Genomic DNA, 27,882 nt, shown 5'->3' with positions numbered 1-27,882 from the left:
GAAAGGGTGGGAAGGTTGGAGACTGCTCTACATATGCCACTACCTGCTTTCATCATCTTGCATGAAGAGAAATTATAATCAATATGTTACTTCTTCACAACAAACTAGCCCTCCTTGGTTTTTCCGCAGTAAAGACTGTTTCTTTTAAAGACCATCCAACTTCTAAGGGGGTGTCTCTGTCGCTTACCAGTCTGTTTATAGAGCTGCTCTCTACTCTGCTGGGAGAAAGCTCTCCTGAGTTCAGAAACATGGAGATGACTGGAGAATTGTGTACACTCATAGGCTAACAGTAAGAAGGGTAGACGCTGGGGAGATTGGGAGTTCAAATCCTGGGATTTGGGGATTTTATTGATTCTGAATATCATTTTTATCACCCGTGTTTTACATTTAAGATCAATCCACTACACACACACACACACACACACACACACACACACACACAAATGTTCTCTACCCCCAACTCCCAGAGCCTGAGTAGTAACCAAAGAGGGAGCTGTCTCTTTGAAACTGTTTCAGCTTTCTTTTCTACCTCCTCCTCTTCTTGCCCCCTCTACTTTGCAGGCCTGTGGTTGACAAACAATTGCACATTATACTTACGGAAGTACAACGAAAGACCTTAACGACTAACCCCAAAGCTGCTTGCAAGGCACTCTAAGACAACAGCATGTGTGTTGATTAGATTTTTGTCCCTGTGTGTGATATCACTAACATTACCAAGAGGAACAGGGGGAAAATAGATTTTTTTTCTCCTTTTCTCAAAAGAACTGAAAAATACTGAATATGAGTTAGAAGGCTTGGTCTATCTGTGCTAATTGTTTAACAGAGGTCAAGAACTAAGCCTCATCTATGCCGGTGCCTAGCAAACACAGAAGTGGATGCTCACAGTAAGCTATTGGATGGAACACAGGCCCCCAATGGAGGAGCTAGAGAAAGCACCCAAGGAGCTAAAGGGGTCTGCAAACCTATAGGTGGAACAACATTATGAACTAACCAGTACCCCTGGAGCTCTTGACTCTAGCTGCATATGTAGCAGAAGATGGCCTAGTTGGCCATCATTGGGAAGAGAGGCCCCTTGGTCTTACAAATTCTATATGCCTCAGTACAGGGGAACGCCAGGGTCAAGAAGTGGGAGTGGGTGGGTAGGGGAGTTGGTGGGGGAGGGTATGGGGGACTTTTGGGATAGCATTTGAAATGTAAATAAAGAAAATACCTAATTAAATAAATAAAAAAAGAGCTAAGCTTCACAAGAAGAATGAAAGGGACAACAAGTTTTACCCTCTGGAGTGGTGTGTTTATGCTTGGCCCAGGGAATGGCATTATTAGGAGGTGTGGTCTTGGTGGAGGAAGTGTGTTACTGTGGGGGTGGGCTTTAAGTCCCTCATTCTAACTGCCTGGAAGTCAGTCTACTTCTAGCATCCTTTAGATGAAGATGTAGAATTCTCAGTTCTTCCTGCACCATGCCTGCCTGGACACTGCTATGCTCCTGCCTTGATGATAATGGACTGAATCTCTGAACCTGTAGGCCAGCCCCAATTAAATGTTGTCCGTATAAGACTTGCCTTGGTCATGGTGTCTATTCACAGTAGTAAAACCCTAACTAAGATGCCCTCTAACCTCAAGAGTGGGTAAATGTAAGGATTAGCACATTACATCCAATTTTACATCACAAACTTGCATCCAATATTACATCCAATCATATTAGAGATTATTAAGTTGGAAGAAAAAAATAAAGTAGAAACACTGGGATTTAGGGTAAGATACTTGGCTGTGGTCTCTATGCAATGCTAGTCTTTCCTCTTCCTTCATCTCCATTTCTAACACTATTTGGACTGAAATAGGTCACGTAGTCAAAATGTCCAAACAGAACGATTCTCCTCTCAGAAATTCTTGGATAGTAATAGAAGTAGTTGGAACTAGGTTTTACCGAGTGTGTGTGGTGAGCAGGCACAATATTAACTGCTTTATCAATTTTTACATCACACATTTCTCACAATAAACATCTGTGATAGCAAGGAAAGGCAAGGTAAGGAAATTGGGCTTCAGATATTGTCACTCAGCTAACAAAATACAATTCTTCCTGCTTTTCTAAAGTCTTTCAGTTATTTATTTATCTACCTATTTATTATTTGAGATGACAAATGCCCAAGAAAAATTAACATAAGGAAGAAAGGGCTCCCTTTGAGTTTTCAGCTATGGCTGTCTGGCTTTGTTGTTTCTGGATAGAAACAGGGAAGGAAGGGCTTGTTGAAAGAAAAGCTGCTTATCTTACAGTCTCCAGGAAGCAAAGAGAACAGTAAGGCGCCTGGACCAGGGAAGAGCAGTAAGGGGCCTGGACCAAGTGTATGTTCAGTGCAGGCCCCCAAAAGGTTTACTTTCTCCAACTATGTCTCTCTTCCATATTCTACAACCTTCCAGTTGTCTATCCTCATGAGTACTGGGATTACAGGTGAGCACCGCTATACCTGGCTAGCATTAGACATTTATACATACACAGGCTGGCTCACATACACTCACACTCTGTGCTTTCTCTCTGACTCATTACTCACCCGTGAAGGCACTAGACTGAAAAGACCACTCTATTTGGAGAGAACCCAGAGGAATGAAAAAGGTCTTGTTCTCCTAAAATGAAAAGCAACCCAGCAACAGCCACCCAGTTTGATGCTGGAGCTCTTTATTTCAATCCAAGTTTAAGACAGGATGGCCTAATAAAGAGAAAGGGTCCATCTAGCCCTGGCCCCACTGCAAGTTCTCCTCCTTGGCAGGTTCTGTTGATGTGGTGGGGAAATTGGGAAAGCCAACACCTCTGCAATTATCAAGTCCACGAGAGTCCTGCAGTTTTCTTTGGAGGAGCGAAATAAATTCCAAACCTATCACTTTATCATTTTTAAAGTCCCCCAAGTCTAGAGCTGGAACAATTGGAAATTCTGGCAGAGCTGTAGGAAAGTAAAAGGTCTCTCCCGAGGCTTTGTTCTGTTCCAGCACGAGCAAGCTAGCGCCAGCTCTGCCTGCTGTCCAGCTCGGGATTGTGTAATGCTAACACCCCGGGTAGCATACCAACCAAGTAAGGAGCCTGCCTCCTCCTTCAACCTGGCTTAGCAGGTCCTGAAAACAAAGAACCACTTCATTGCCCGTTGAACTGACTTGGACCACACTGTGCTGGATTTAAAGCTATGATCTTCTCAGGCGCAGGTAGCCGAGAAGTCACCGTGTATGTTGTTCTTTAAGTAAAGATTTCCTGAGATGTGACTAGGTTTTATGTTTCCTTTCATCTCTGTCAATGGAGAAGACACCGGGGGTTTGGGCAGTGCCGCATGTCCCTGATGAGGATAGCAGCGCAGGCTGTGACTTCAAAGGACGTTATTATAATAAATGTGGTTACATTAGGCAAGAGTGTCTAACTGGGGTGAGAGATAGACCCCAGGAGTAGATTCTGCTCCCCCACAGTGGCCTTGGACGGTGGCCTTGGATGGTGAAAGCTCTGATTTCCCCATTTAGCACTGTCTGGTAGGATTGGCCTCTTCAGAGTTATAATCTAAAGGGGATCAAGAAAATCCTGTCCCCAAATCTTTCTCTTTGAAGACTGCAGAGGACTTTGTGTATCTTATTGAAAGCTGTTGGGTCTTGAGAGTATACTATTCAAATGTATTTCCTTTGTGGAAAAATTTGCTTGGAACACGAGCAGTTCTCTAGTAGGGGCAATGGCTAGCAGAGAGGAAAAAGCTATGGGTGGGTCAAGACTCAGAACGAATGGCAGCTCCCTCTCTGTTTTAACCATGTCATATTATTAAAAATGAAAATCATCAAGGAAGGCGATCATCAAAAAAGGAAAGCAATGTTTAGTTTTACATATGTCCTTTTCTACAAAATATTTGTGTATATGTGTGTGTGCACACGAGTGCGCACCTAAGGAGGCCAGAGGTGTCTGGTGGAGCTGGAGATACAGAGAGCAATGAGTTTTTTGTTTGTTGTTGTTGTTTTTTTTTTATAATTTATTTTTATATCCATTGGTGTTTTGCCTGCCTGTATGTCTGTGTGAGGCTGTCTTCCATCCATAGCTCACTGTCTTGGGCTTTCCCTCTACCTGAGTACCCTGAGGAGGCTTCGTTTTGCGATTGTTTTGGAAGCAGTACCAGGAATGGCCTGGAAGCGAGGAAGAAGGTGTTTAAAGAGAAGGAAATACTTTGTCTCCAGCTTCCTGACTTGCAGAGCCACTGTCAGACAAAATGGAGTATACAGTCTCTCTTGTGCCACCACTGTGAGGACAGAGGCAGGTTGGAGAGAGACAAGAGAGGCTAAAGATAAAACAGAAAGGGGAGGAGACTGTGAGCAAGAAGGGGAGGGGCTAGCTTCGCCAAGTTTGCTGAAGGGGCGGTTCTCAGTCGCCCCTAGCAAAGGCCCCCTGAGTGCTGGGACTTGACTTATCTGCAGGTACACTGGGAGAGGCGAAGTGAACGAGGCACTGGCTATGACCACGGGGACTCGAGTCCTGTCCTGGAGCAACTTTCTCTGACCTTTGAAACTTTTTGTTCAACAACAAGGCCAGGTTGGCCACACGGTCTCAAAGGTTGCTTCCAGCTGGAACAGTCCTTACGTTGTGAAATGGTGATGATCTTGAGAGCCCTGTGATGTCACCACCAGCACAGAGCCACACCTCACCCAGAGGACAGCCTATTGACCCAGGGGAATGGCTGGCTTAGGAGGCCTCTGTCAGCCTCATTTCTGATGCTCCCGACTCTAGGTTTCACTGCTTGGTAGAAAGCTTATAGGAAGAAATGTCTGGAAACAGCTGATTGGCTCAGGTTTGTCTCCTAACCTTGAGAAAAGAACACTCTTGTCTGGGTCTCAATTATGTAACTCACCTTCCCCGAAACTCCCTGCCTGTTTGACATTCTGCTTTTTAGCTGCCCTGGTTTGTGCCTTTAATTAAGTAGGTGGCCTTGTATTTATGCTAATTGTTTCTGTCTTTTCTCTTTCGGATCCTGACAGGATGATCACGTTGTTTTGTGTAGTCCACACTGGGATCAATGCCACTGTCCAGGGCTGGCAGTGGCCTGTGGCTGCTCTGGGAAAGCTTTTCTTCAGGTTAAAGAAGAGAACTTAAGGGAACTGAACTCCTTAGAACCCAGATCTCCACCCTCCCCCAAGCCCACACTGCTGCATCCATCCTTCAACCTCTTTGTTGAGCATCTCCATGGCTGAGAGTCATTCATTTTCTCTCTGGGCAGTCACCCTCCTCCCAACCCATTTTGTGTCATCCTTCTAAAGATTAGTTGTAATGGTGTCATTGACTTAGCCCCCAGCTTTACAGCGGTGTGAGGATGCTCTAGAAACAGCTTGTGCGAAACCATGGAGCCACAAGAGAATATGTGTGCTGCCAGAATGAGAGCCTGTCAGCGGAGCTCTGCAGAAGGGGTAGTGAGGTCACTGGGGAAGGAAGGGAGAAGGAAGGAGGAGGCTTGAAAGGGGTGGGTTGTGGAAAGGCTGGAGTGAGTTGTGGACCGTCTAGGCTTTGGGTCTTAGTAAGGAAGAGAGAAAGTAAGGTGACCTACAGCAGCCTCCACGTCAGGCTTGCTGGGCCAGATGGGAAGATTTAGAAAACACCCGAGGTGGGCATCTTTATAAACCTCTAGGGTCTGACATGCTACTGGAGTCCTGAGGCCAGAAACCAGCCATATCATTTGAGTACATTAACACAGGGTCAAGTTGATGAGACTTCCAAAGGGGGAAACTACGTATAATTTACCTATGAATGTCAGGTGCCTCCTGGGACTGGACTGTGGACTTCTTTAGCTTCTCAGAAAAGCCACCTCCGAAGCTAGTGTGTGATGTCATCAACATGCTGAAGTTATAGTCTCCCAGGGAGAAAAATCTTACGCTTTTCATTTTCCTCTGCTAAAAACAGGGCTTAGTTCTGTTTTCATTTCCTGTCTATATCCTCTTACGAGGTGAGCCCATTTCCTGACACAGTACGTGGTATCTTTCGGAGTCTCGTCTGTACGCATCTTTCTAACCCAGCTCTCTCTGCTCCAGCCCCACCCCCCAAAGTTCTCTCTGCTCTTCAGGAGGTGAAGGTCCCTTCTGTATCAGTATACTTGCATGCTGCCTTTGCCTAGAGCACTCTTCCCATAGAGCTTCACGCTCACCTCTAGGACACGGGTCAGACTACACATCCTCTCCTCTGTGTGTTCCATGGCATAGCTTCACTCTCCTTCTAGCAGTTTTAACTGCCTGTCTTCTCCTACCAGATGTGGTTTGTAACAACTTGTCCCCTGTGGTTTGCCATCACCCTGGGAATGGCTCACATAGATACCTGCTTGTGATGGAAATGAAGAGTTTCCTGATAACATTTCCCCATGATCATAATATTTTATATGAGTTCTTCTGCATGTGTTAGTTTTCAAACCCAATTTCCTAGGCAAAAATGTAACTTCTACCTCAAAACAACTCAATGAAGCAGGTAAAACAGGGCTTCTCTTTTTCCTGGAAAGGCAAACGAAGGGAGGGTGACTTGCCCAAAGTCTTCAGCTCCTAAATGTTAATGCTTGGTCTTTCTCCATCAGCATCAATTCTCATCACACTCTATTCCCAACGTCTTGTGACTTCCCGTAACTTCCCAGAACTGAGGAATCCATCCTTGTGAGAAACGAGGAAGCCCCTAATAGGGAAGATAAAGTGAATCTGGTGTCCTCAAGACTCTCGATGACAAGCAGCACAGACTTCACCCATAGGTGCAGCAGAGGAGTTGACAGGCTGGTGACTGCTTAGCTGTCACAACGGTCTCCTCACTGCAGACAGACTGCTGCTTTCACACGAACGTGGCGAGGGCTTGGACTTCTGGTGTTAACATCTAACGCCTCAGCTACAGTGCACTGGCCTCACAGTTTACCTCTAAGGCAAATCTATTTGATGAGGAGTGAAAAATGAAAGCCAAGATTATTCTTTTAGAATAGGTGCAATACAAGAAATGTTCTTCTGTTTCTTCCATAAAGAATTTAATTTATATGTGTGGCATACGTGTGCACGCATGTGTCTCTGTGTGTATCGAGACCAGGGAGGTTTGCAGTGGGTGTCTTCCTTTCTCACCTCCACCTTGGGTTTTTTATTGTTTGTTTTGTTTTGCTTTGTTTTGAGACAGGGTTTCTCTGTGTAGCCCTGGCTGTCTTGGAACTCACTCTGTTTGTTTGGTTTTTTTTTTTGTTTTGTTTTTCGAGACAGGGTTTCTCTGTGTAGCCCTGGCTGTCCTGGCACTCACTTTGTAGACCAGGCTGGCCTCGAACTCAGAAATCTGCCTGCCTCTGCCTCCGAAGTGCTGGGACTAAACTCAGAGAGATCCATCTGCCTCGGTCTCCCAAGTTCTGGGATTAAAGGCATGCACCACCACTGCCCGACTACACCTTGTGTTTTTTTGTGTGACAGGGTCTCTCTCATTGAAACTAGAGCTCACCATTTTGTCTATTCTGTTTGGCTAGCAAGGTTCAGAGGGCCCCTGGAAGCACTTTTATTTCCTGGGCATTTCCCAGGTCCACAAGTAATGCTTTTCTAAACTCACCGAGAGCAGTGGCTCTCAAACATCCTAATTCCCCCAACCCTTTAATTCAGTTCCTCATGTTGTAGTGAACTGCTTCCCCCCATAAAATGATTTTCATTGCTGCTGTTATGCATCATAATGTAAACATCTGTGTTTTTCCAATGGTATTAGATGGCCCCTGTGAAGGGGTCATTTGATTTCCAAAGCTGTGACCCACAGGTTGAGAACCACTGACCTAGCAGCTCTGGAGAGATGGCTCAGTGGTTAAGAGAACTTGTTGTTCTTGCAGAGGATCTGTGCCTGACTCCAGCATCTACACGATAGTTCACAACTCTCCATAATTCTAGTTCCAGGGGCTCTAATATTCTTGTCTTACCTTTGTGGGCACCAAGCTGTTGTTATGTTCCACCTACATCTATGTAGCCAAAACACATATTAAGTTTTTTTTTTTTTTTTTTTTTTTTTTTTTCCGAGACAGGGTTTCTCTGTGTAGCCTTGGCTGTCCTGGAACTCACTCTGTAGACCAGGCTGGCCTCGAACTCAGAAATTCACCTGCCTCTGCCTCCCAAGTGCTGGGATTAAAGGCGTGCACCACCACGCCTGCACTCACATATTAAATAAGACGAATAGGTCTAATAAAATTTACAATAAAAATGAAACTACCCAGAGAATCAGTGTCAGAAAAAAATGCATCAGAGTTCAGATGTCTTATTCAAAGATCATCAGAAGTCAATTTCTACAACTTCTCTGAGCTTCAACTCTCCAGTAATAATAAAAAATCTTAAAGAATACTGATGTATTTATAATACCTGAATATGACCCTTTTTTGGACTCTTTTTATTGACAAACAACACACATAAAAACCTGTTTGGGGAGGGGCAGAGAAAGATGGTTCAACAGATTAAGTATGCGTGTGCTGAATAAATATGAGTGTGAAAACGCACGCAGACGGTATTTTCGCAGTGTGAACTCACCCCTCTGACCAGCCTGGGCTTGTTACCTTCGTCCCTCTTGGTACCCTGCAGCTTTCACTTTGCTCCAATCTAATGGTAAGCAGTCTGGATCTACTCAATGCACAGGGATTTGCTTTCCTTACGCCCGAGTTTTATATTGAGGAAGCCACCAGAACATGGCTATCGTCTTACCTGGCTTCTTCCCATCGCTTTAGTGAGGCCTCTTCCTATTGTTGCTCATCATTTCAGTTTGTTCATTGTCCCTGCACAGGAGGATACTAATGCTTGAGTATAACGTATTACTTACATCTACTCTTTGTGGTCATTTGGGTTGTTCCCTGTTAGGGGATATTATAAATAGTGCTTTGATGGCCATCCTTGTACACGTGCTTTGATGAAAACTCATGGATTTCTGCTAGTTAGAAGAATAGATTGTTGGATCATAGAACATACAGGTTATCTATTTGCATCCAAGGAGACCGGTTCCAGGGCTCTGTGAGGAGATACCCAAATCTGAAATGCTCAAAGTCCTTGTATAAAATGGGGATACAGTGCTTTTTATCATTCACCTCCTTCTTCCCTCCCACCTTCCTCCTCTTTCTCCCGCCATTCCTTCTTTCATTTTCCTTTCTAGATAGGGTATCTCTTCATAGCTTTGAGTAGCTTTAAAGCCACAACATAGCCCAGGAGGGCCTCAAACACCCAGCCATATTCCTGCCTCAGCCTCCCGAGTGTCGGTATGACAGGCATGAGTTGCCATACCTAGCTTCTCCTTTATACATTTTATATGCCTACTATGATGCAAATATTATGTATCGGAGATTATATGGTTTGGAGAATAGTGTCAAGAAAGAAGGTCTGCCACATGTTCAATACCAATGCAATAATTGTTCAATACCAATAAATGTTTGAAATCCAATGCAAAAATTGTTCAAAATACTTTCCACCTGTGGTTGGCTGAATGTCCAGGTGCAGAACATACAGATCCAGAGATCTCTGTCCATATATTCATAATTACTGCAGTCTGCCCCAAGTTATCCCGTTGGTTTATCCTTTTGTCATCGATACGTGAAAAGCCTAGTTGTCCCACATCATTGTCAACACTTGGCATTATCTGTCTTCTCATTAGCCATAGTGGAAGATAGCCTAGGCTAGACATGAATATTTAAATTATGATTAATTTAATTTGTTATAATTTAGTAGACATATGTATGGGATGGTACATAAGCAAACTGAAATCACAGAGATACAATACCAATTTTGGAATGCGGTACACTCTCGCACTATGCTTTATTTTCTCCATATGGATAACATCAGCCAGTTAACATGATAGCAAGCTAACATGATAGTCAGTGGTTTGTCATGGGCATGTTTGATAGTTCATGCGGTCCTTAGCACAGTGCTGGGCATGAGTTAACTGCCTAATAGCTTTCAAGTGAATTGGGCTCACTTAAATGATGGGGGAAAATGAGTTAAGATCAGTGGAATATCTCAATGTTGCCCGTTCCATGCCCACCCCCACCCCCACCCCACCCCCACCCCACCCCCAACCCCACCCCACTTTAGGTGCTTCTTAGGGTGAGGATAAGACTGAAGAGAGGTCTTCTAGAAAATGCTCAACTCCTCTGTTTTTCCTCAGAGCTTTCACTCCGAAGGCTGACGTTCTTTGAATAAAACGAACTCTTTTATTCAACTGCCTTTTCCTGGAGTATGTATGTCACACCACCAGGAAGTAGAACAGACAACTGACTGTCACCTTGGCATCAGGAAGGAGCGTTGTTCAGGTTCTGTGTGCTTCAAGGGGTGCTTTGGACTCAAAACGTCTGATCTCATTACACTGACCTGATTTCCCTATGGCCAAATCTAGTTTGATAGAAATGTCTCCAAAGGCCGCAGTGATTGCGAAGATATGTAATTCCCCATTTTTTTTTCTGATCTGGAAAAAAATTTTGTCCTAATTTTAAAACACTACTTCTGTCATCTCATAAATGTCATCTCTGTACTCAGTTGTCTCTGTTAACATGCAACATTGTGTACATTAATTTTTTTTCCTCTGTGTTAGTATATGGTGTGTGTGTGTGTGTGTTCCTGTGTGTGTGAATGTGGGTGAACACATGGCACAGAATGCATGATGTGGCTGTCAGAGGACAACCTCAGGTGCCAGTCTTCACCTTTAAATTTGTTAGAGACAAGGTCTCCTTTGTTCATTACTGAGTATGCCAAGACAATTGGCATGGAAGCTTCCAGAGTTTTCTGTCTCCACCTACCTCCCTTTGAGGACACTGGGGTTACAGATATCCACTATCTTGCCTGGTCTTTAAACGGGCTCTGAGGATTCTGACTCAGGCCAGGCTTTCGTGACAAATGCTTTACCCAGCCCCTATACACAGGCTTATTTATTTTGAATATGAGCTATTTCTGGGTAGTGACCCTGAGAAGTTATCATTTTGGTTCTAATTTAGTTTGGAATTAGCCACCTACTGAAATATCCTTTCTGGCCTTTCCTGACCTGGACTTTGACATTCAGGAAGAAAGAAGAGTTTTAATGGGCATAATGATGAATGTGGGATTTACCAAAGGAAGGAAAAGTGGACTTGGAGACAAATAGAAAACTGAAAACCCTTATCTCCTTGAGACAGTGTTCAGACTCCTCTTGGGCCACCTGCCACCAGGCCTATCAAGATTGGGTGAGCATGCCTGTGTTCAGGGGGTGGTAGACTGAGTAAGAAATTCCTGAAAAGAATATTGTGGTAAGAACCAGCAAGCATAGCAGATAGTAACTGTATCCCGTCACTAGTGGGGAACAGGCTTGTTCTGCAAGCTGACAGTGTGATCTGCAGGTAATCAGATCCAGTGTTCGGGGCCTCTTGTGACACAGTGATTGTTGTAGACTAGACCAAGAAACAAGGGGAGGTTTCTGTCTCTCCCATCAGGGTTGGCTTGCTTCCCGAGGTGTGTGGGGAGAGGAAGTAGGCTGTGAATTTCAGGATGGTTTTCCTCTGGGAATGGCCTTTAGACCTCAGATCTCCTGACTTTTTCTTTCTTTCTTTCATCTATGTGTTGACTTTTTGAAATCAGACTGAGCCGTCTGGATTCTTGAGTATATTATACTCAGGTCCACGGAGTAGCCCTGTGGTTATTTTTGATTATTTGCCAATAATCAAAACTCAAGAACTTCCGGGTGGCCCAGACAAGCAGCAGAATTGAAAATGGGGTTTGTGGGTCATAACTGCCTTTGGATGTATTCATTTCCCTTCCCCTACCACGAGGAATATGTGACAGAAGCTACTAACGGGAAGATGGCTTCATTTTGGGTTATGATTTCAGGGACTATACCCCATCATGGTGGAAAAGGCATGGTGTTGTGGCTCAGTCCATGACCATGGGAAATTGTGGAAGGGAAGCCAAACTGTAAGCCTCAAAAGGCTGCCGTCCAGTGATCTACCTCTGTCATCCCCAATTCTTATCCCAAAGGTCCCACGACCTTTCCCCTGGCCTCCCAAGCTGTGGACCAAGTTCCCCAAAACGCATGCAGTGGATGACACTTGAGAGTCAAACCACACGGTGGAGGAGCCTGCTGGAGGCTTGAAAGTGTGAACAGAGTTCTCACCAGCAGAAGAGGAGAGCTCTCAGTCTGTGTTTGTGCCTGGGTGAGCATATGTGCATGAAAGCAGAAGGCTTCAGCACCCCTACAACTGGAGTTATAGACCATTGTAAACTGACACCTGGGTGCCAGGAACCAAACCTGGCCCTCTGGAAAAGCAGCAAGTGTTCCTCACTGCTGAGCTACCTCCCAAGCCTCTAGAGCCGTGGGTCTTAACCAGTGGGCCGGGATTGCATGTCACATATCCTGCATAGCAGATATTTGCCTTAAGATTCATGAAAGTAGTAAGATTACAGTCCCGAAGCAGCAAAAACGTAATTTTGTGGCTGGAGGTCACCACGACATGAAGAGCTGTTTTAAAGGGTCACAGTGTTAGGAAGGTTGAAAACCACTGATCCAGGATTTAAAAAATGACCCTGCAAGGTTTGTGCTAAGGAATAAACCACCTGCCCCATGAAGAGCAAGTTCCTACTTACAGTCATGGGGAACTTCCGAAGTTTTCCTTAACTGGCCTGAAACTAGTAAGTTCTCTCATTACCATCCATGAAGGATGGGCTAAAAGAAAAACAAAAACAAAAAAATGTGTGGAGAGAATTCCAATATTGGGTGCTGGCCTTGACCTTCAGATTTAAATATGGTCATGATAGACAGTAAAACTGTTTTCCCATATAGACAAGAATACTTTTGTTCCTGCATAACATAGGAATAAGAGGAAACTATTTTAACCTCGTTGAAATTCATACACACACACATACACACATATATATATTTGATCTATCTATCTATCTATCTATCTATCTATCTATCTATCTATCTATGCATCTATATCTGGTTGGGACAATTGTGAATGAATGAGCTAAGGTCCAAAATATATCTAGCAAGATATATTTACTCTCCATTCCATTTTGGCCTTGGCTTGCCTCTCCTCCTATCTATCTGCAGCCATTGTTGTCACGAGTCTACAGTTCGGTGCTACATTGATTAAATGTCCAACACCCTTGGGTAAGAACGAGTAGGATGAGTGACAGTTGAGCGGAGAAGAGACTCAGTCTCTCTAACGCTCCCTTGCAAGGAGTGACAGCCCTCTAGTTACAGGAATTGGCTTCCCGAGACTTTGAGGCACTCCCAGCTAGGAGTTGGGAATAAAAAAAAAAAAAAAAAAAAAAGCTATGTATCTAATAATCACGAGGATGGGAGTCCTTAGACACAAACAGAACAAATTGTAGCTCTGTATATAACTCTTATCAGCTAGGGTACGCCGTGGACCAGAGGCTTGAAGGACATCTGTGCCTCCTGCTCGGCATAGCTGCTACCTCACTTCCTGGGCACACGGTCAGCAGTAACGATAAATTATGGCTCTGTCTCCGAGAACTAGGTCTGAGGAGAGTAGTGTGGGGCGGCTGACCTGAAGACACAGAGCACGATTAACAGGAGCGCTGTTTCAAGCAAAACCCATACTCGAACCGTCTACATGAATGAGAGTGGATAGAAGTTTCCCCAACTTTGGCAGTAACCCTGAAATTTTTTTTTTTGAAAATACATTATTTTCTCACATAATCTATCCTGATTATGGTTCCCCTCCATCTCCTCCCAGTTCCTTCCCACCTCCCCTCCCATCTGAATCTACTCTCTCCCTGTCTCTCATTAGAAAAGAACAATTTTTAAGGGATAATAATAAAATATTACAAAATAAAATATAATAAGACAATGCAAAAACTAGCACTTCGAAGTTGGAAAAGACAAACTGGAGAAAAAGAGCCAGAAGAAGGTCCATTAGTCCGAGAACTGCTTGCTCAAACACCCAGGGATCCCACGAAAACATTAAACCGGAAACCACAGTCGGTACGCGGAGGACCTGATGCAGAGCCGTGCAGGCCGTGCGCAAGCTGCCTCAGTCTCTGAGTTCACATGACCCTTGATGGTGTTGGCTTAGAGGGCCTGATTTTGTAAGTATCTTCCATTCCCTCTGGCTCGTCCATTCTTTCTGCCTCCTCTTCCACAGGGAGTAACCGGGAAATTTTATATAATAACAATATAACGTTGTGGTGTGATGGTCGCACCCCCTTTAGTTTTGCAGAACTGAAAGGAATGTGAAGGGTCGATGTAGCTTTACAAGTTATCATCAGAAACCTGAGAATGGAATCTGGAGGCCTTGCACCGCTAGCTTCTGGGTTCTCTGCCTCAGTTTCCTAACGGCTTTCCATGAGTTAGAATGTGTAACACAGTCGTGCTGGGAGGAAACGGGCCTTGAGTTCCACCACTGGTTTCTTTAATGGAGCAGAGGGGATGGGGCGGCTCCTGACAGCACAACTCCGGTGTGGGGGCCCACAGAATCATGACAGACACTCATTGCTTTTCCAGAAAGTATCCCTCCTTGAAACATTTTGAGCTCTGTTCTGTGAGAAGCTGGCTACGTTGCATACACCGGAGGTGAAAGTAATTTTTCTTACAGATCTGTTACTGACGTCACATGCTGGCCATGGTGGCAAAACAAACGAAAACAAACTTAAGGGAAGCTCCCTAGGTGTTCAACCGTGGCCTTTGACTCCACGGAAGAATGAAGTCAACCCTTGATTGCATGTTTGTTGGGATGGGTTGTTTATCCGGAAGGGCACTAAATCTTAACTTGGAGAAAGGATTTTCTACGGAGAATAGTCAACCCAAATAGATGGGACTCCTGGTATTAGACACCCGAGTTCTTCAAGCTGCTTTGAGTTTGAGTGTGATCCTACTCATAGGATCTCAGCAAGATGGCCTAAGGCAATGACTTAAAATTTCCCTTGCTTTATCTTTCTCCATATAAAATGCATTGTTATGGTAATGCAACTTGTTATGGTAATACAACTTTCCTGGTGACTCTTCAGCAAGAGCTGACAGAGCATGGCTCCAGACAGTGATAGCTTCCTGGTGTGACCCCTTGGAAGGGGAGGACATGTGAGATGGAGGCATGGGTCCTGAGCTCTTGTGTGACCTCACCGTCTTTGCTGTGACTTACTTGTCTAGTGTCTTGCACACTTCTAGGGAACTGGTTGGCGCTCACCTATCTTTGTTTTATTCTTGGTGGCTACTAGGACCTACCTACTCTTCCTTTCCACTCATGGAGGTCAGGGCTGGATCTCCCTCTGGTTCCTGGATTGGATTAGACACTGTTATCAGCAACACGACCTCTGATTCTTAATTCTGCTACCTTCCTGGCCCCTGGATAGCACTATGACCTCTGGACCCCACACAGAGCATGCTCAGGAGTGATAACTAAGGACCACTATTCATTAACCACTATTCACCGTCTCTTTTAATTTGATGCATTTTCCTTTATATCAGAATAAGACTATATCTTGGGGAGGGTAAGTTCCTTTCTCAAATTCCACGCAGAAGAAAGGCTCACAAATCCTCATTTACTTTCTGTTTTCTCCCCAGTCTATTTAATAACACCTTCTAGGATATAAGCCCAGCAGGGAAAAACCCAGAACGCAAGAGTCCTTTGTCTTTCACCGCCTTTGTTCTTGGGTTCAAAGGTGATATGCACACCTGTCAGGTCAGAGGTTAAAAGTATCTTACAGTGCTCAGCTTCGGAGTTATGCGTGTGAGGAGCAGAAAATAATATTTTAGAGACATGAAACACAAAACAGTATGTAAGGAATCCTTTCCATCACTACACGAGTCAAGTTGTAAAAGGGATCTTGTCTTCATCAATGACTGGAAATGAAAGTTCGCTCCTGTTGGTAATATTCTGCAAATTATAGCGTATACAACTGTGACTATCTCACACATCTCAACCCCAAACGTATCTAAGCTTGTCACGAAAAAGGAAATTGGTTATGTCCAGATAGCTGAAGCTTCTACATGAAAGAGACCTTGAGAGAGGTCTCCCCGAGTTTGACAGTATTTCTAAAAAATTATACCACACAAATAATAAAATGTTATGAAGTTCAGGGTTCCGAGGGAACAATAAGGGAAAACTCACTGGTTATGCCACAGGATAAAATAAATTCTACCTTCTTTTCAGAAAAATTATATCCCCAAATTGAAACCATATGAGGAGCTGCCTGGAGATTCTACAGATAAGAAATCAGGAAAATGTTTAGGAAAATATTTTAAATGTGAGTCAGTTGAAAAATTGTTTTTTTTTGTGTGTATGCTTGTAATATCTGTGGTATGTGTTGACTGGATGAAATGTGGGGTGGTTTTTTTTTTTTTAAACTTGAACATTAAATTTCATAATTTTACTTAAAGAAGTGCTTCATGTTTGTAGATAAAAAAGCCTGAGTCTGTTCCTAGCGGGAGCTGCCTGATCCATAATCCATTGACAATGGTCACCTGTGAATATTTGGGCAAATCTGTGGGAACATGTCATGTAGGTGAAGGCTACATATTACTACTGTCTTCAAACAAAAAGGAATTAAAAAGCGTTTTGCTTTGTTGTGTTTTGACACCGAATTTCCCTTTGTAGCCCAGATTGGCTTCATAGATGCTTCTGTCTCCGCCTTCTGAGTTCCGGGACTCCAGGTGTACACCACCATGCCTGGCAGAACCATTGCTTTGGACAGCGGACACGAACAGATTGCTGTCACCTGAACCCAGTGTTTATTATGATGCATTTACTTGCGAGTTTACATCGTATTATTTATAGAGTGGCATTAAGCTATGTGTTTGCTATCTACTGCTTCATGGAAAACTACATCAAAACCATGTCTTCAAACAACTAGCGTTTTATTATATTTTACTAAATCTTCCCTTGGACAGTGGTCAGGGCAAAACTTAAAGGTAACTATACTAAATCAGCAGGCAGCGGCATTTAAGCAAAGAACTGTTACATGAAATGTAAAGAAGGGACTTATAGTCTAATTGGTTATAGTAGAAGACCGATTTCAAATATGCTGGGCAAGAAGGGACATGGCATTAAACTGTCACAAAGTATTGGGGGTTAGGTGAGATTAAACCACCAAAGCACAGTGATGAAACATCTTTAGTGAAACCAAGATTCAATAGGCTGTGAGGGGCAATGGATTCTAAGGACATTGTGGTGGCGGAATGGTTCTGCAGCCAGCCAGTAAGTTTTTAAGAGTTAATTATGCTTGGGTGTGAGACAGGAAGATTTGGTTGTCTTGCAGTTGTGAATGAAGTATGTTGATTATAATGATACGAAGGTAGACATTATCTTAACGATAAGAGATACAGATCTGCAGTTTCTCTATGAAGTCTGAGTTTCCCACCAACTTCAAAAGCATCCCCTAGGGTGGACAGGCAGGCCGTGGGAGAACGTTAGGCATTATTAGCGCAGGCTGTCTGAAATAGAGACCATTTAGTATCCTGTTCTCAGAGGATCTGAAAGCACAAGACAATGTTTGCTTCACGTTGTAAGCACCACTTTCTTTGTCACGGTGGTTGTTTTTGCTCCTTCACCACTTTTGAGAAAGTGCTAGAGAGTGCAATATAGTTTCCCAGAAAGCCCTGCCAGGAATTATTTTGTATGAAGATCATGATGTAAAAACCACTGTTATGTTCCCTTGCAAAAATATTCAGGCGGTTGTAGTTGATGGATTTAAATTAACTTTTGCTGTCCTCTCTACTCTTCTGTGATACATAAAAGATTTAAACCATTGATCGTGTGTTTGTGTGTCCCATGGCGCACACGTGGAGGTTGGCAACAACTTTTGAGACTTGGTCGCATTCTCTCCTTTTACCGTGGATTTTTGGGGTTGAACTTAAGTGTCCAGGTTTGTGTGGCAAGGGTCTTTAACCCTTGAGCAATCCTGCTAGTCCTAAACTGTTAATGCTTTAGTGACTGCAAGATCCGTATCCTTTGGGATTCTGTAGCAGTCATTTGTTGGAGAGATGAGCCCCGTTTCATCCAGGAGAGTGCCTTCCCATGGATGCCGTTGGGTCTGGACTTCATTGTCTCCTGCAGAAACAGTCTTGCAGACATCCAGAACCCATGCAGCCAGCTGTCTAGTGGCCTGAATGAGTATAGATTTTTCAGACAATGTCATGAGGAGAAGACAACGTGTTTAAAAACATGGGTAATCAAAACAAAAAAACCAAACCAAACCAACCAACCAAACAAACAAACAAAAAACCAGGTTAGGTCCCAGCTCTTCAGTTTACTAGTCACGTAAACCCCCAAAAGTTCTGCAACCTTTCAAGCTTCAGTGTCTGCTTTTGTGAAAGGCTCTGAGTCTGATGTCAGTGGTTCTTATCTTGTGGAATTATACTGTGATAGGAAAAGCAATAGTGATAGGAAAAGCAATAGTGATAGCTCTCATTTATTGACATGTATCACCAGCAGGCCAAAGGCTTTATTTACATTACCTGTGATTACAGTGAAAACTGTTGGGCCGAGACTGTCACAGCAGAGGACTGATGTCAGAAAGCGTAATATTTTCAGGTGCTTAAAGCCAAGAGGCAGAGCTGCTGTTCTTTTCACTGTGTCTTATGGCTAGATCGCCATTTATTTGTGTGAAACTCATGGGTCTCAGTTTGAGACATTGCACCTCTAGATGAATATGGGCTGAAGGGACCATCGGCTTTCTCTTGCATTCATGAAGGACAGAAGTCCCTTGTTCTGGGCAGAAATGGACTACTAAATCTTAGAAGCAAGCCCAGGTAGAAAATGCTTTATTTGGGAGCTGAAGAGATGGCTCAGCGGTTAAGAGCGCATAGTGTTCTTTCCGTGTTCAATTCCCACCACTTTACACAGCAGCTTACAACAACTATCTGTAACTCTAGTTCCAGGGAGCCTAACGCCTTCACACAGACAAATGTGCAGGCAAGACACTGATGCACATGGAATAAAAACAAATAAAAACAAATAAAAAAAAAATAAAACAAATAAAAAAGAGTAAATGAACAATAAACATTCACAAAAGGAAAGGAAAGAGAAGCATGCCCAGCTTTCCGCCCCATGAAGTTTGGATCCCCAGGATGGTGCTTTGGGGGGACATTTAAGAGGTGGAGCTCAGTGTGTGTTCATGGGGGTGGAGTGGGGCTAAAGGCCCCTAAAGAGGCCTTTGGGACTGGCCTTTAAAGGAGATGTGGAATTCTGGCCTTCCCTCTCTATGATGAAGTGAGTGGTCTTGCTCTGTCAGACACTCTGTAAAATTGCCACTGGGCATGCCCTAGCTATCTGGAATCGGTTAGTCGGCCTGATCAGAAGAATCCCCAAGCCTTTGGGCCCACATAACCTTTGTCTTCATACATAGATTAGTTTAGCTTTTCTGTTATAGTAGCAAAACAACTAAGAAACACAGATGCTTGGTTTTTATACACATCTACTACAGCAGGAAATCCAATTTCCCTCGCCCCTATGAAAAATTTCCTGTATGGCCACTCCATGAAATGTTTAATCCCAAAGGAAGTGTTTTGTGAGACCTGTGATCTTACAGGGAACAGACATTGTTCATTTTCTGGGCTTAATCAGTGACTGCTAGTCCCTGAGGTCAAGGGAAGTCTCCTGCAGAGTCCATCTTGGTTGGGCCAAGCTGATGGTCCGCTAATGGCCCTCCATGCTTCAAATGCTACCTGTCCCCAAGGTCATTGCTTAGCAGCCTGGTATTGCTTTCATCGCTGGGACTGTGAAGTGACTCTGCCAATATGCAGAGCTCCACACACTCCAGGGAAGCAGCAATAAGGAATAAGGAGTCCATTTCTCAATAGCACCTCCCTGGGGATTGCCTACAAGCCACCCATCTTCAGGAGCAACAATCTGTAAAGTGTGTGTGGCTGAAGTTCCTCCAGAAAGCACGCCGTGGAAAAGGTCACCAGGTCTACAGAGAATTCAGTTGTTCCCAAAGCAGACAGTCTTTTATTCGGGGTGGGGCTGGGGGTGGGGGTGGAGAGAGGGCAGTCGAGCTCAATTTAATTTATTTGAAAAACAACGATATCTAATACTTTTTCTATCCTGGCCATCGATATATATGTGTATATATATATATATATTTTTTTTTTCTGTCAATTCCTCCAGCCTAACCCTACCTCATCTCTCTGATATCAATGGAGTAGTTTACACTAATGCTGTTCAAATCTACATCTTACGGGGAGAACCTTTTCTCATTTTTCCTTCCCCACCTTTCTCATTTCTTTTCCTGTTCACTTCCTCCCTTCCCTCCTCTCTTTCTTTCCCTAGGGTCCCAAGCAGCTCAGACGGATCCTGAGTAGCTAGTAATTACCTTGGATTTTGGATCCCTCATCTCCTCCTGAGTACCAGGATCGCAGGTGGATGCTGCCATGCTTGGTTTACATGGTCCTGGGGTTGGAACCTAAGGCTGTATTCCCTGTCCGGGGAAAGTCTCTCTTAGACCATCTTCTCAGGGTTAACAAGACAGCAGGGTAACTCCTTATCAGGTCTTTAGTTTCCTCTTCCTAAGAAGTGAAGGGGAAAGTTTTCTTTAGGAATCACGGCCCTTTTGGGTAGGCATTCCATACATAAAGATAATACAGGCTGGATGGTTTATTATTTAGAGACAGGGTGTATCATATAGTCCAGGCTGATCTAGAACTACTGATCTTCCTGCCTCCATCTTCCAAGTGTTCAGATTATAGACTGAGCTGCCATGCCTAGTTCTATATGTGCATAATTTTAAAAATATTTATTTTTATTTTGTGTGTATGTGTGTGCCTGAATGTACGTAAGAGCACCACATGTGTATAGCTACCTAAGGACACTGTATTCCTTAGTACTGGAGTTACAGGAAGTTGAGAGTCATCTGATGTAGGATCTGGAACTGAACCTGGGTCCTCTGTGAAATAGCAAGTACTCTTGACCATCTCTCTAGCCTCATATATATATTTATATATAAATATATATTTATATTATATTCAACATATACTTATATAATTATATTTAATTTATATTTTATTATATATTATTTTACTAATATAACATTTATATTTTATTAACATTAATATAGTTAATATATTATAATTTAATTATAATAAATTAGTATTATATTTAACATTGTATATTAAATGTATTTTTTTAAATAAAAGTTTGACTCATCTTGATTCAGGTGTAGTAGCTGAAGACTATAAAGGGGGTAGGTTTGGGGCTCTAGGTAAGTGGAATAGCAAAAAGAGGTTTTCTTAAACAAAAAGAATAGGGAAGGAAAAAGAAAAAAGGAGAGACATAGGGGGGTGTTGTGGAGGAGTGAAGGGGAGAGAGTGAAGAGAGAGAAAGAGAGGGAGGGAATTAAAACACAAGGGCTAGCAGAAGCCTTGACTAATAGATTCCTTAGTAAAAGTGAGGGAAGAAAGCCATGCAGGCCCCTGCTATACCGGATGTTTGCATCGTTCAAGAAGGATTACTCTGGGCAGCAGAGGGTGAGCTGACATGGGACAGAACACAGGTCAGAATGCTCTCTGGTAGTCATGTGTGGTTAACTGTATCAACTTCCATCTTGCAAAAGCTATGCTTTTATTTTGACAGTGGAAATGACTTCCTGAAGGCTTGAATTCTTAACTATTCTGTGAATTAACAGCTTCTTTATTCCATGTGCTTCTCCTCTGATGGGTAGTTGACAGTAGATAGACCATTTTGGAACCATCCTTTCAAGGCTTTCCCCCTCTCTTTGTCTAATCTCTCTGAAAAAGCATTGTGTTCTTGGGGATAATAACATCTCGATAAACGGAGCTTTCCAAACTGCACATCACAGAGACAGAGCAGCAGAGCTGCACAAGTCTGCCCCGAGGAGCCTGCTGCTATTACGGGTGGGGATGCTAATTACCCTACGGATTATGTTGCTGGTTCAGATTTCAGAATTAGAACATTAGTTATTCCTCAAACAGTGCCAGGAGCGGGAGGATACCCCCATGTAACCTTATCTCCTTTTCCCTTTAACATCTCTTTCCAAGTTTTCCTGTATCCAAACATGTTTTACATGGCTGGATCTTTTATTATTGTGCATTAACCTGATATTATGTTTCCTCTAGTGCTAAATTGTATGTGACAGTTATTCTTCATAACGTTGTAGTAATATGTGGAATGCATGTTTGTATTAATCCTTAATTTATTAGAAAGATAATCTTACTCTGTAACATGAATATCCATTTTGTTTGTACTTTGAATAGTTGTATGTTCAGGCATGTTGAGGCAAATGTTCAGGTGTGCTTGCCCATGAGGAGACGTGTGGAAGCCAGAGTGGGATACTGTGTGTCTTTCTTAATTGATCCATCATCTTATTTTTTGAGATGGTTGCTCACTGACCCTGGAGCACACTATTGGCTAGTCTGCTGGGTCATTAGGCTCTAGTATCTACCTGTCCCTGCTAATTTTCCAGATCAGCTGGCAAGGTTATGTACATGCCTGCACCATAGCACACAACGTATTTCTGTGGGTGCTGGGGGTCCAAACTCAGGTTCTCATGCTTGTGTATGAGTGTATATGTACGCATACACTTTTGTGCATATTAGAAATCCGGAGACTATATCAACACCTGAAATTAAAGCTGTTCCATAAGAGTCTTTTAGCCTTCCCTCTTTGATTATTTTTAGGACTCCTCTTTCTCATTGATAACCACGACTCTCCACCATGTGAAGACATTTTTTTTTTTAACTCATTTGCTTTATCCTGTTAATAAATCTAAAATGAATTCAGGTTTAATTGTTGGTGTAGTCAGGCTTTCCAGTGCTGTGACAAAACATTGGCCAAAAAACAACTGGAGGAAGAAACGGTTTGTTTCAGTTTACAGTTTAACATCTATCATCCAGGGAAGTCAGGGCAGGATCTCAAAGCAGGAACTGAGGCAGGGACCATGGAAGAGCGTGGTTACTCGAAGTCAGTTACTGGCTTGCTCCCTAAGCCTTGCTCAGCTGGTGTTTTTATACCACCCAGGACTGACTACCTGTCCAGAGGTTGTACAAGGGGCCTGGGCCCTTCAATCATTAATCAGGAGAATGTCCTTGCCTACAGGCCTTACATATGGAGACTTTTTCTCAGTTAAAAGCTATTCCAAAGCTGGGCGTGGTGGCTCATGCCTTTAATCCCAGCACTTGGGAGGCAGACAGGCGAATTTCTGAGTTCGAGGTCAGCCTGGTCTACACAGTGAGTTCCAGGACAGCCAGGGCTATACAGAGAAACCCTGTCTCAAAAAACCAAAAAAAAAAAAAGTTATTCCAAGATGCCAAGTTGTGTGTCAAATTGACATAAAAACTAGCCAACACAATTGCATCGTCTATATCTCTATAAACAGGTTTATTTTTTTTTTAAAGTTCTGATTTTCAGTGGCTTTTTTCCTGACTTTGAATAAGATTAAGAAACAGGTATGGTCCAATATTATATTTGTAAAGTACTAGGATTATTTGAATTTTCTTTACTCTCCTTTTCAAAACGATTATCATTAATTTTAAATACTATTGAGATTGTCTGCAATTTTCACTTCCATTTATAGTCTTTTTCTTTTGGATAAAAATAGGTGGTTGCAAAAGTTAGTGTTATATACAAAAAGGTACACTCTGAGAAGTGTCATTCCACCCGGCCACAGGGACGTGTAATTCCTTCTACCATTGGAATGCATGTTATCACTTCCTAGTTAGCCTTCTTAGATGTCTTTTTGAATAAGCAAATAGATACATGTATATTTTGTTATTCCCTCATCATACCAAAAAAAAAGGAGCATGCTACATACTTTTTTATGTAATTTGCTTTTTTCCTCCCTGTAAGAGTTTCTCTTGGAAATCGCTCCCGATTAATTCACAGTGTTTTTTTCTTATAAGAGCTTCAAAGTGATCCATTATGAGGTTTTTTTTTTTTTTTTTTTTTTTAGACGGACAGAGACCCGAGCTGCACGGGCTATGGCCGAGGCCAGGCAGGCCGGGGTAGGAAGGGAAGATGGTAACTTGGAGACAGACAGACCCGGGGGCAGGGAGACACACGGAAGCCGGGACCGTGCCTCTCGGTCGGATGCAGACTCGGGCTTGGTCCCTGGTGGGAAGGAAGAAGGAAGAAGGGAGGGAGGGAGACAGGGGGACAGAGAGACAGACAGAGACCCATTATGAGTTTTTAATCACAGTTTCTTGAGCTTGGACATCTCGTGTTCAGTCTTTCGCAGCTGCAGGAGCTGTGACAGTGGACAACCTTGGACATAACATGTTGTGCCGTTGGGAGTCAGAGACTTAAAGTTTGGTGCTTAGATGAATGGACAGAAATGCAATACAGGCTTTGTGGCTGTTTGGAAAAGCACAGGGCCATACTGCTCTTCACTCTCATCAGCAACTCGTGAGAAGAGGGCTCTGCACGTCTTTGCTAGGTCAGTGTCATGGTTAAGTTTGAATTTTTGCCAAGTTGTGTGTGAAGAAGTTGCTATTTATCATTTTAGTGTTTCTCATAAAGGCAACTTTTTATGTTTGAGGGCCATTTTTAGACATTTTAAGTGACTTTGTGAATGTCTTCTGCCCATTTCTTATCCTCTGAAATTAAACAAAGTTCAAGTTGCCAATTTGGCAGTGTGTCTTTTGATGTGACTCATGCTAACTGCAGGCAAGACAACAGAATTTTTGTGGATTACCCATGAGTTGCACCCTGTAGACACTCTCAATATGCAAGCAGGGCTCTGGGACAGTGATAATAGTAGGAGGTCCTCTGCTGACCTTTCCACAGGGCACCTGCTACTGAGGCCAGCCAGGCCACACCTGCAGCACCGCAAGCCCGATTTACAGATAGATTGTTTTACAGATTCGATGGCTTACTTGTAAAGTACTTTAAGCAGTGCCCGGAACAGGAAGCATTCCATAGATAGAAGATCATAGTCTCAGAATGGTGATGTGATCCCGTGAAAATGCTTTAGCCTAGCACAGTGGAACCTGGAAGTTTAGAAGCATTGGGTGAATCAGTAGGGGATTCAGACTTTTAATTCATCTATTTACCAACTTACCCATTCTTGAACACCCCACAAGGGGAATGAGCCCCATTTTGTTTGTCCGTTTTAATCACTTGTGTCTTTGATATCCCAGAACAAGATGACTGTGTGGAATCAAAGAATGAAGGAACCAGTGATGGACTGGAGAACGAGGCAGAGAAACAGAAAGAAAAATGGCAGACTTCACATTGTAAAAGCCTTTGTCAACTACAGTTTGGCCTTTACCCTGAGCAGAGCAACCCTATGATCCTATTTGTATGTTAAAAAAAACAAAACAAAACAAAACTCAAACCTTCGGCTGGGTGAAGAGTCTACAGGAGAAGGGAAATACTTTGTTACAGGGGAGTGGGGGAGATAGGAGGTTGAATGAAGATACAGGCTAGGGTGGTGCTGGAGAGGAAGTGAGTTAGGGAGAGATCCAGCAGTCACAATGACAATAGAAGATTTGTTGGGTGGAAAGAGGAGAAAGAAGTCTGGAATGTGTCTCTTTGGTTTGAATAGAAGAGAGGTAACTATAATGAAGGTGGCTTTTTAAACTTGGATTTGACCGTGGGTCAGTGTTCATTCTGTGACGACCTGAGTTAGGTTTCTCTATATTCACTGGATCCAGGAGGTGTGGCTCTATCTGGGGTGCTGTAGCAGAGCTGATGAGATGCCAGTGTCTGCGAGTAGAACCCCCTCTGAAGACCAGTTGGCCAGCAGCACAGCTTTGGGAATGACTAACTTTCCCAGGATATCTGATAGGGTGTGCTCAGTGTCATGTAACCACTGACAATAAATGGGATTTTGGTCTTTGAAGGCAAAAATCCTCATCTTGACATCTTCTTTCATGCCCAAGCACCTGCACACCGCGGAGTGTACAATCTCCAATAGTTATCACAGAGAGAGATTATGAAAGAAAATCTAAGGTCAGGCGTGGGGGTCCATGCCTTTAATCCCAGCGCTCAAGAGGCAGGGGTAGGCAAGCTCTGTGAATTTGAGGCCAGCCTTGTCTGTAAAATGGGTTCCAGGATAGCCAAGGCTTATACAGAGGTTTATACAGAGAAACTATGTCTTGAAAAACCACCACCACCAAACAAAAAGAGAAGAAAAAAGAAAAGAAAAGAAAAGAAAAGAAAAGAAAAGGAAAGGAAAGAAAAGAAAAGCAAGCAAGCAAGCACACCTACTATCAAGCAAGTCCCTTACTAGGTTGCTCAGGAAACATGGGAGCAGCACACAGAGTTAGTGCAGAAGGAACTCACAATCTGTGTCTCCAAAGATAGAGAACAGGTGACTTAATCCCCAGACAGTTCAACCAAAGCCCATCTGGAATGATGCCCTCCAAAGTTTGATGACACTAACGGTTTTTTTCTAGAGGTTTTGTGGAATTAAAGGTTGCAAAGTATAGGCTTAAGAGGTTGGGGTAAGACAATCATTTGGACACCTGGGCTCCCACTTTTTCAAGAGAAAAGGATTTTCTCCTGCAGCCATGGTTGTGGTACAAATTCATGAGACTAAGAACTGTGTTCCACAGCTGCCTCCACAGGTTGACGTATCTGTTATAAAGTTTCTCGAACTTTCTACATGATGCCAGTGGATCCCCAGAAGAAGGTTCATCACAGTTAGGAGAGGATGTATTAGAATTCCTTCTCTGATCAGAGCGGTATTTTTTTGGGTTTCAGATATGCATAGTTGAGAGGGTAAAGTAGCCTCAGAAGGCGATGGGGAGCCAATGCAAACAAATTGTAGGATAGTGGTGGAAAGAGAAAACCTTTCTGTGTAGGGCCAAGATATCAGGAGAAGCCAGGCACTGGCTTCGCAGGGAAGAGGGCTGGGGGTAAGAAAGCTAGGAGGGAAAGGATGCGAATGTAACCTCACGTGCAGAGTCAACGTTAGAGATGCGAAGAGAATTGGGAAAGGAGGGACTGGAGATGCCTTCTCCGCCCTGCGGCAAGGGGGTGTGGCCCCGAGAGCGGGAAGGTAGGGACGGGATGGCGCCGGCCGCAGTGGGGGTTCCCCAACTCTTCCTTAGAAGTCTGAGAGCTGCGGAGCTCCGCGGCAGGTTGGCCCGGGCGGAGGAGGAGCGAGGGCGCTGATGGGCGTGGCTGGGCGTGTCTGGGCCGCGCAAGTCAGAGGGCGGCGCTAGGACCCGCAGGCCGCCCCGCCGGCTCCCGGGAGGTTGATAAAGCGGCGGCGGCGTTTGACGTCAGTGGGGAGTTAATTTTAAATCGGTACAAGATGGCGGAGGGGGACGAGGCAGCGCGAAGGCAGCAGCCGCAGCAGGGGCTGAGGCGCCGGCGACAGACCAGCGACTCGAGCGTCGGAGTTAACCACGTCTCGTCTACGACCTCCCTAGGTACGGGCCGGAGGGGCCGAGGCCACGGGGGGCCGGGAGTCGGGGAGGCTGCGGCCGTTCGGGCTGGCGGGCACCGGTCGCCCGCTGGGGTCGAAGACCGCGGCTGGCTGGGCTCGGCTCGGCTCTGGCCGCCGCGGCCGCCCGTTCGCTCGCACGCTCGTTCGCTCGCTCGCAGGGCCTAGCGGCAGCCGCGCCCCACGCTCCGCCGCGCGGCCTGAGAGGGCGGCCCGCGGGCCTCGGCTCTCCCAGCTGCCGGGGGAACGGGCAGCCCGGCCCCCTGCCCGCCGCCGCCGCGTGGCCGCCGCGGTGTCCGCCCCGACCCAAGGGGGCGGCCTTGAGCCGGGGCCACGGGGCCGGGACGCGCGGAGGTCGGCGGGCGGTACGGGATCGGTCACCCGGCGGGCACTCACTGCCCTGGGTGCCTGACGCGGGCCGGGAAGGGAGGGACGAGCGGGACGCGCTGGGCCCCGCGGTGGCGGTGGACGCGGGAACCGCTGGCACCTGGCTGCCAGGTCGCAGAGCTCTCTCCACACACACACCACACACACTCACACACCCTTCCTTCCCGATGGGAGCCGCAGTCCGCAGGCCAGGGCTGGGGCCCGGGCTCAGCT

General features: G+C 44.5%; 1 protein-coding gene and 1 long non-coding RNA gene across 9 annotated transcripts in view; both read left to right on the top strand.

Moving 5' to 3' along the window:
- Gm41625 overlaps positions 1 to 26,052 on the top strand; it is an 84,577-nt gene extending 58,525 nt beyond the window's left edge. The window contains exons 2-3 of one of the 2 annotated variants that reach the window (XR_001782270.2): positions 24,117 to 24,324; positions 25,028 to 26,052. This is a non-coding gene — a long non-coding RNA (predicted gene, 41625). The remainder of the gene's footprint in view (positions 1 to 24,116; positions 24,325 to 25,027) is intronic. The other variant, XR_876985.3, reaches the window with a different exon arrangement.
- A 920-nt stretch (positions 26,053 to 26,972) lies between these two features.
- Atl2 (atlastin GTPase 2) overlaps positions 26,973 to 27,882 on the top strand; it is a 47,853-nt gene continuing 46,943 nt past the window's right edge. For 5 of the 7 annotated variants that reach the window (NM_178050.4, NM_001286647.1, NM_019717.3 and 2 more), the window contains exon 1: positions 27,054 to 27,268. Coding sequence is in view for 4 of the 7 variants with exons in the window: in NM_019717.3 (NP_062691.3) it covers positions 27,151 to 27,268 (118 nt within the window). In the remaining 3 variants the exon portion in view is untranslated. Of the gene's footprint in view, positions 27,269 to 27,882 lie in introns of all 7 variants that reach the window. The other 2 variants (XM_006524655.4, XM_006524657.4) reach the window with 2 other exon arrangements.

Source organism: Mus musculus, chromosome 17 (assembly GCF_000001635.26).
Source record: "Mus musculus strain C57BL/6J chromosome 17, GRCm38.p6 C57BL/6J".
Taxonomy (NCBI): Eukaryota; Metazoa; Chordata; class Mammalia; order Rodentia; family Muridae; genus Mus; species Mus musculus.
This window is presented reverse-complemented; position numbering and strand designations above follow the sequence as displayed.